General features: G+C 41.9%; 1 protein-coding gene across 1 annotated transcript; it reads left to right on the top strand.

Annotated features, from left to right (window-relative positions):
• Positions 1-983: 983 nt before the first annotated feature.
• On the top strand, positions 984-8,478 carry LOC311502949 (hsp90 co-chaperone Cdc37-like; the record flags this gene model as incomplete). Its single annotated transcript, XM_084565414.1, has 8 exons — positions 984-1,100; positions 3,041-3,337; positions 3,421-3,526; positions 4,259-4,374; positions 4,447-4,569; positions 4,659-4,841; positions 8,207-8,278; positions 8,364-8,478. 8 exons carry the CDS (start codon positions 984-986, stop codon positions 8,466-8,468), a joined length of 1,119 nt encoding a protein of 372 aa, XP_084421540.1. The 3' UTR covers positions 8,469-8,478.
• Positions 8,479-8,904: the final 426 nt, after the last annotated feature.

The following is an 8,904-nucleotide window of genomic DNA, read 5'->3' as shown; positions in this document are numbered from 1 at the left end:
CCCAAAAACATTTCCAGGGGAAACAGCTGTGCCTCTGACCTGGAACCCCTGTCAAGTTCCCCTGTGGTTGTTTTAAGGAGACAAAAGTTCATGCCCGCAAAAGAACACAGGAAAACAAGTGTCGAACCTTTTTCTTTCGTTTCCTGAATGTCCTAGTTCTTCCACTTGACAATCTGAGATAAACAGGACCAAACAACCTGGTGAGATCCTAACAGTGTGGCTAAGCATTTACATTTATTATGTTACATTATTCATGTTTCTGCAAGAACGCTACTCTACTAGGTTTGCATCTGTTGTTACTTGTCTATTTATTAGCAAATCTTTTCCTTTTAATTAATTCTCTTCTTTTCAAACTTCGTACATATAAAAAAATGTTTTAATTAGTTAGGTTGCTTACTTTGCACTGAAAGGGACCGCATACAATTCCGTTGCCCTTTTGTATAATGGCAGTAAAGATTCTGATTCTGATAGTGAACACACAACACAAGGACCTTCAAAATTGCATGACACAGTGGGAAACTAAAATTAAAACTGCCATTATGGAGGTATATATTTATAAGTAGAGTACAATGGAAACAGGAGTAAATGTCAGCAACAACTCTGCATTATCGTGTTCTTCATCTTTTTGGTCATTTGAATGAACAACTACTTCGTGTTCTGGCTGCGTATGGGTCATTGGTGAGGGTGTGAGTTTTTGACCTTTACTTTCTCATATACACAAACACCTCCGCGCTTGTTGATGACGTGTCAGCTTTGGCTCCTTCGCGGCGCGCGTTGTTGCCGTCAGCGAAGTGATTTCTTTAAACGGCTCGTCTCCGCTTCTCCCGTTGCTAAGAGGATTGAGAAACCACTTGTTTGGTCTTGTCGTCTCGGGAGTTGCGTCCAGACCAAACAATCTTAACAGCGTCTTTCTGCTGTAAATGAAAGTGAAAACCCTGGTGAAAACTGAGACGTTTTTTTGTTTGTTTTTTTGGAGGAGAAAAATGAGCAGTGGAGCCGGCGTCGACTACAGCGTCTGGGATCACATCTACGTGTCGGACGATGAAGATGTCTGCAGTCCGTACGTGGACACTCCGAGTTTATTCAGAATGAGACACCGGGTCAGAAGTGAACCTTGTACTAGTCGTGAAGTTTGGAGTCTCGTCCCTGGTTAGTTTTACCCGTAGACCCGTGACTTTTTAGTGGCAGACCAGAGGCGTCCATACAGAGTTTGGCTGGCAGGTGTCACACAGAAATCTGTAATCCCTTAGATTGTGTTGCCCTAAATAACTGCTAGCTTAAGATGCTACAAGGACCACAAATACCCAAGTCCTTAAAGTATGTAAAAGTACCAGTTCAACTCATCAGTTCATTGTTAAATACCCCACAGGTGGTATCCAGTTGAAGGTTTAAGGTTTGGTATTAAAGATGATCTGGCCCCTACACACAGTCACAAGGTCAGTCAAACTATAAACAAATTAAATCATAATCATCATAAATACTGACTGACTTTACTTCTTTTGAAGGTAAAATGGAGGATTGTGATAAACGTCATGGGACGAAAACAAATGTTATAAATTCAATTAAAAGAAAAAGAAGAAGAAGACTTTTCAAATCAAGTGTACACCGGACAAAACAAAATGTATGATAAAATCACAATAACACACAATAAAACCCTGGAAATGACTGTGAAAGCGTGGACAAACGTTGATACCCCATATCAAAATATGTGACTAAATCTAAGTACTGGGTATCATTGCTTTCCCCCTATCTGTCTCCATCCACTGATGTGCCTGAAACCAATGGGAAACAAAGGGAACTTTGAGGTCACTCCCATGGTCAAGCTCTGTTTATTGCCTCTGGATCTGAATAATAAGCGTGACTCATTCCCTTGTGCATTGTCTCGCTTGTTTTGAAACACCGAGACTCAGCAGAGACTCAGAAATGTGCCCCCGTGTCGAAAAAAGTCCAGAAAACTCCTCTGGACTTTTCTCCATCAGGCACTGATTTAATGTAGTTGTAGTCTGCACATTGGGTGGAAATACCTTGTGGAAAATATACAGCCCACTCACTTTCCAGTTCATTGGGTGCACTTCACTGGTAAAAAATGAATACAGTGTGATTCATGTTTGAACACATGAACTAACCAACAGGTAACCACTGATTAAACTCTCAGCCTGGGAGGTAGAGCCTTCAGCTATCAGGCTCCTCTCCTGTGGAACCAGCTCCCAATTTTCGGTTCGGGAGGCAGACATCCTCTCTACCTTTAAGGTTAGACTCAAGACTTTCCTTTTTGATCAAGTGTATAGTTAAGGCTGCACTGAACCATCCCTTAGTTATGCTACAATAAACCTAGGCTGTTTGGGGGACAAACAAGTTTAACTCTATTTATTTCTTTTTATTCTATTAATAATATAACAGTTCCGCACTAAATCTTAGCTTCAAGATCTTTACGGTATTCAGCATTTGTTTAAAATAACCGAGAGGGCTGTTGATTACTGCAACAAATAGTAGTTGTTGACTCACAACTATTTGTTGTTGAGTCAACTATCGGTTAGGACTGTTGTGTCGTACAGACAGATGTTTCTGTTATTTTGACAACCCCATTTTAGTCAGTGGGCTAGGCTACAAAACATAAAAACAGAAGCACTAATTGAATCCAGTTTAACAGCCCCACAAACTACATAAAAAGTAATTGATCTAAGATTTTAGTGCAAGACTCTTACATAAGAACCCTTTTGTTTTCTTTAGTGTAACCAATGAACTGGTAAGCAACAGTTTCATTATAAACTATTACAGTTTAATTGTAAAGTGAAGCTTCTCTTCAATAGTCACATGCTGCATAATGTAAATTAAAGATCGTTCAGTCCTACTGCAAATTCAACGATGCCGCTTTTGAGTAATTGTGCAGACTGTTTTTTATTTGGTCTGGAAGCGCGTGTACTTTTATATTCTGGTGTTGCTTCGGAGCATCCTCTCCCCGTGTGATTCCTCATGCATTTTTTTTATTTTTTAATTATTCATCTTTTTTGCTCACGTCCGCTCCGTCCTGCCACGACAGGCCCGACTGGAGAGAATGGCCGAGTTCCAGCGGAGAGGTGAGGATCTGGAAAACAGCTTTGCAGAATGCAAGAGACTATTAGAAGAAGCCCAGGGACGACTTAAAGAGCTGGAGGACGGAAGGAATCAGAGAGGGGAGGACGAGGAGAGGGAGGCCGAGCTCAAGAAAGTCCAGGCCGAGGTGAAGAAACTCAGGAAGGATGAAAAGAAATTTGAAAAGTTGATGGAGGAATACCGGCGACGTGAAAAGAAACAACCGTGGAATGTGGACACCATCAGCAGGGAAGGCTTCAGTAAGGTAACCCACGTCGTCGAGATCACAAGAGTTACTGTGACTTATCGGCATCCTGATCTGTCTGTCTACCTTATCTTGATTTCTAGAGCGTGCTCAACATCAAGCCACAATCAACAGAAGAAACCACAGAGGAAAAGATTGAGAAGCACAAGACCTTTGTGGAGGAGCATGCGAAGGAAATCAAACACTTTGGTGGGTTTTGTTTTGATAAAAGTGAGTTGTTATTTGTGCCTCAGTGCACCCTCACAATGTCCATTTCCTCCTCCTTTCCTCTGTGTATGATAAACAACCCCAATCCCCAGAGGCGCTAACTTGTTAGGATGTTTGTCGCTGTATTCTTCAATGGACAGACAAAGCTGTTTTGGGATACTTCTTCCACTACAGTCATTCAGATTCCCTTGTCCTGTGTGCATACTGTATGATGGTAGTAGTAGTAGAAATAGTAGAAATTCACTTTAACGTGCTCAGGTGGGTTGGATGATAGCACACTGAGTGTTTACCATATGATGAGATACACCAATCTGGCATAACATGATGAGCACCTTCCTGATATTGTGTCGGTCTCACTTGTGCCTCTAAAACGCTTGTGACTCGTCAGAGAATGGAACAGGGGTCTTCTGAGGGTGTCCTGTGATGTCTGGAAACAGGATGTCATTAAAACCGTTTTTGTGTGTGTGCCTGTGTCAGGCTGCATCCTGCTGGGGGTGGTATGGGTTAGGGTTACGGTTATGGTTATGGTTATCATCAAGGATTATCATCAAGGAGTGTCATTGCTATTGGCTGGGGCTTGGCATGGAAGTGGCCAGGAAATCACTTGGCCCCCTGCAGGTTTTAGATAATCAACTGTTTCCTTTGCAATGAAACCGTATCCCATTTGTGATTTGTATGAAGAGAAGCGGAACTGAATATGATTGTGTTTACTAGGTATGCTGCGGCGTTGGGACGACAGCCAGAAGTATCTATCAGACAACCCACATCTGGTGTGTGAAGAGACGGCCAGCTGTCTTGTTGTCATCTGTATTGACTTTGAAATTGATGAGGTAAGTGCCATAAGAGTATGCATGTCTCTTCTAGGCCAGGCAGAGCGTTGTAGTTTCTCCCTCTGTTTATAGAAACATGCCCTCATGGAGCAAGTGGCCCATCAAGCCATCGTCATGCAGTTCATCCTGGATTTGTCCCGGACACTGAAGGTTGACCCGAGAGGCTGCTTCAGACAGTTCTTCTCCAAGATCAAGGTCTGTATTCACTTTTCTGTCTAATAACCTTCCTTCTGTTTGATCAGGGGGCACTTTCAGTTTCATTTGTGTTTTCGTATACGTGACAGACTGCAGACAAGCCCTACCAAGATGCATTCGACCGTGAGCTTGAGTTGCTGAAAGGACGGGTCCGCAGCTGTGCGCAGCTTCGCATGGAGAGCGCCATGAAAGAGCTGGAGGAGGAGGAGAGGCGGAAGAGACTGGGACCGGGTGGTTTAGACCCTGTAGAGGTCTATGAATCACTGCCAAAAGTACGCAGCCCACACACCCACTCATTCACATACTTCTGAGAATCAGCACGATGGCCGCTCTATTTTTAGGCAAATGTCTGTGAATAATGTTTTGACTTGAAGCTGTCAGGGGGGAGTCATAATAGAAGATTAAATTTGACGCTTATGATGGCTCTGATAATGAAAGGAGCATGGATATTATTTCATAAAGTATCATACCGTTTCATAGTTCATGTAGCTGTTGGAGGTAGTAGCCCCTTTTATGTCATCACCGCAGGAACTAAAGGTCAACTGAAGTCCATAGCATTTGCATAAAAGGTATTTTCCCCAGCAAAAGAGGAATCGCGAATGACATAAGTGTGTGTGGATTTGTCGAGCACATGAATGAATTACTGGCAGAGATCACTGTTGGTAAAACATTACCTCATGAACGTAAAAAGCTGAATTAAATTAGAAACAGACAGGCAGTTGACAGTGTGGACGGAGGAACTGCTCCTCAAAAGTGAAGCCAAAGCAAGTAGAGCTTCCCCTGGTGTCTGGCTACAGTATAGGCCATAAGCTCCACCTCCTCCATTGTTAGTGGATGGGACTTGGCCCAAACTAAAACACTAAAATACACGTCAAATAAGTTTGTTTCAAGGATGGTTCTGTCATTTTATGTAGTTAATGTAATGTTGATGCACGTTCAAGTGTCAATTTTCTGGCTAAGTTTAGTTTTAGTTATATATAGAAACAGGATGTGATATCATGGAGACCACTAGTTGCCACGCCAACTGCTCCACAAAGCAGTCAGCTGAGAGTGTGAGAGAAAAAAAAAGATTACAAAATTAGTACAGTGTGTAATCCAACATTTCCTTGTAACTGGTGGAGGCAGAGCAGAGCTTGTGAAATGCAAGTAAGTGGGGATACGTTGTCCATATTTATATACAGTCTATGCATGTGCCAGTTCATTCGGTATACTAGTGAAAACAAATATTCCTGATATAACTGTCCTGCACTCAATCTACTCTTCATAAAGGTTGTTTTTCAGCATTTGTTTAAAGTAGCTGAGAGAGTTTTGGAGGCTGTGGTTTGTAGTTCTTTTGACTCTGTTTCTATTATTTTAACAGTAGCATTTTAGTCAGCGGGCTAGGCTACATACCAAAAACACTTTAGAGTTTAAGTGGTGTACAACAGCACCACAAAACACATCCCCCAGAATGATCACACTGCTTAATCACCAGCTTTCTGACGCTGTTTTCAGCATGAACTGAGCAACATAAAGGTCGTGGAGGAGGAGCTTAGCGCAGCACCGTTAGGAGGCATTTCTTTGGAGGTTACTAGGTGACGGCTATCTCCCGAGAGTCTGCAGTACCACTGGGTCCAAGTGCACCAGCTTTTCATCACAGACACATTACTGAAGAAGGAATGTGATTAGGAGCATATCCTGGTGGATAAGATCCAGGCCAAGTCCTCAGCTGTGTCTCATTTTTCTCCTATTAATTACTGTTTTGACAGGATTTTCTAAACACGCTGCTTGTATTAAATGTGAGCTTCACTCACTCTTGATTACGAGGTTCGTTAGGAATTCCCCTCGGAGAGAGTCCGTGCGGCCGCTCACTGCAGCTAAAAACGAGGCTGCTGTTGCCCTGCTCTCCGTCTCCTGAGGCTGTGAGAGAACACGGTGTCTCCCGTTACCTCTAGTTTCCACAGCACGTCGAATTCAACACTTGGTTTTGCTGTAGTGGCTGAAGCTACAGGCCAGACAAGTGCAGACGAACTCATACGTGTTATCATTAGCTGCTTCGCTAACAGTTATTAGGTACATTTCATTCAGTTTAATACTGTAAATGTTCACCGATCAGGCATAACATTAAAACCACTGACAGGAGAAGTAAATAACATTGACCATACTGTGACAATTCAATGTTCTGCTGGGAAACATTCATGTGGATGTTACTTAGACATGTTCACTAGATCCCAAACTGATTAAGTATCTGTGGGATGATCCACAGAGGCCCCTCCCCTCAACCCATAGGACCCAAAGCCCCCCCCCCCCCCCCCCCCCAACCCATAAGACCCAAAGGCCCCCACTAACAACATCCTGTTTCCAGACAACACAGGACACCCTAAATTCTCCAGTTGTCAGATTAAATGGAGATCATCTCCAAGAGCTAAACCTAAAATTGTGGACCACAATACAAACCAGTATTTATTTCAAAAATAAATAACGATCAACACTTGCTCTTTGATTGTCTGACCGGGAGACCCCGTAGGAGGAGACGTTCTCAAGGCGCCCCTTGAGTGTCTTTACCTGTGTCCATTGTCCTAAGGTGTGGACATCATGCTGTGTGCGTGGTGTTAGGGGGACGGGATCAAATGTTCTCTAATACTTCATCACCTCATTCACTGAGTTGAAGTGCATCGGTGTTGAGTAGATCAGTCTTGTTGCAGGCTGACATATGAGACTACACACCGATCAGCCACAACATTATGACCAGATGAAGTAAATAACATTGACCTATGACAACACAATGTTGTACTGGGAAATTTTGGACCTGGCATTAGTGTGCATGTCACTTAGACGCCCACTTAGATCAGACCGTTCACACCCGTGATGTCGTCAACATCCTGTTTCCAGACGCCACAGGACGCCCTCAGAAGGCCCACGTCCATTCTCTGATGAGTCACAACTGGTTTGGAGGCACAAAAATGTTATGATGTCATAATGTTATGCCTGATCGGTGTAAATGTCTCAGGACATTTGCTTTATTTTTCTTAATAATCTACTCTCAGAAAGTCTTAATGTCATCTAAGTATTTGTGATATGTAATGGTTCACAACTTATGAGCACACAGTCAGTTTTTTCTCATTACATTGTTGGAGGGTTTGGCTGTAAACACTTCTGTGCGATGCCTTTCCTGTTAGCGGCGACAAATATTTAGAAGAGATAGGTATCATCATCTTTTTTTATCCAGAAAATATGCAAGTTAGCATTTTCTTTTTTTACCATACTTCCTTCCGCATTCATTCTGCTTGGGTAAATGTCTATTTAGAACTTATTATTATGTTTTCTGTCTTGTATTAGCTTTGATACATAGTTCCAATGAGCCTCAGAGTTCCTGAGCTAGATTGAGGAAATCTTTCCTTTCAAGGTGTTTAAAAGTATCTTTTCCGTTTAATTACTTGTTTAAAAAATATAGTTACTTTGACCACCATGGCTGTCAGTGCAAGAGTTTGATGTCTATTTGATGTGAACTGCGTCACTATAATCAGGGAGGTTAATACAGGTGGGTCATGCAGTCTCTGTGCAAGGTAAATAGTTTCAAAGTTAAGTTTACACACATGCTTTAAAAAGAGTAGGTGTTTTGCACCATGCCAGTGATTCAACAGCTTGTGTTTTCTAGGAAGTACAGAAGAGCTTTGACGAGAAAAACATCCACATGTTGCAAGAAGCCATGAGGAAGCTGGACCCCGAGGTGAGTGTGTGCCTCTGCCAAAAAATTTGGTAATTTCCAATCATGCATCTGTCTTCAACCAGTGTCATTGTGTTTTCTCTCACAGGAAGGAAAGTACCACCTGAAGAGGTGTATTGACTCTGGGCTGTGGGTTCCTGAATCAGGAGGAGAGTGTGACGATGAAGAGAGCGAGGACGGGGAAGAAGATTAAAAATAAGGCATTAGATATCTGGTTAATTCAAATTGTTATTATGTTGTGTAGTTCATTCGTGGCCGATGTGTTTTGTGGGGAATCGAAGTCTTTCCTGGCATTCTTATCCAGTGAATCATACATGCAACACAATGAACCTTTAGAGAAGAGCACATAATTAGTCATACTTCTACCCGCATGATATTAAATCATCTGCATACATGTCAAAATGATAGTAATGTGTAGTTTAAAAAACAAAACAAAAAAACATACAAAATAATAAGTAGTTTTCTGTATTAGGAAAATATTTAAAAGTTTTAACTTCAACTTTTGCTCAGTAAATATGTACTGGTGTTACTTCTCTGTAACAGCAGCTTGAAATATAGACAAATACAATCATCCAAAGAAATATATATAAAAAAAAACAACAACAACTAATAATATATGAAAAGTTTGG

The sequence above is a fragment of the Chelon labrosus genome (genome assembly GCF_963514085.1).
Source record: "Chelon labrosus genome assembly, chromosome: 2".
Classification (NCBI taxonomy): domain Eukaryota; kingdom Metazoa; phylum Chordata; class Actinopteri; order Mugiliformes; family Mugilidae; genus Chelon; species Chelon labrosus.
This window is presented reverse-complemented; position numbering and strand designations above follow the sequence as displayed.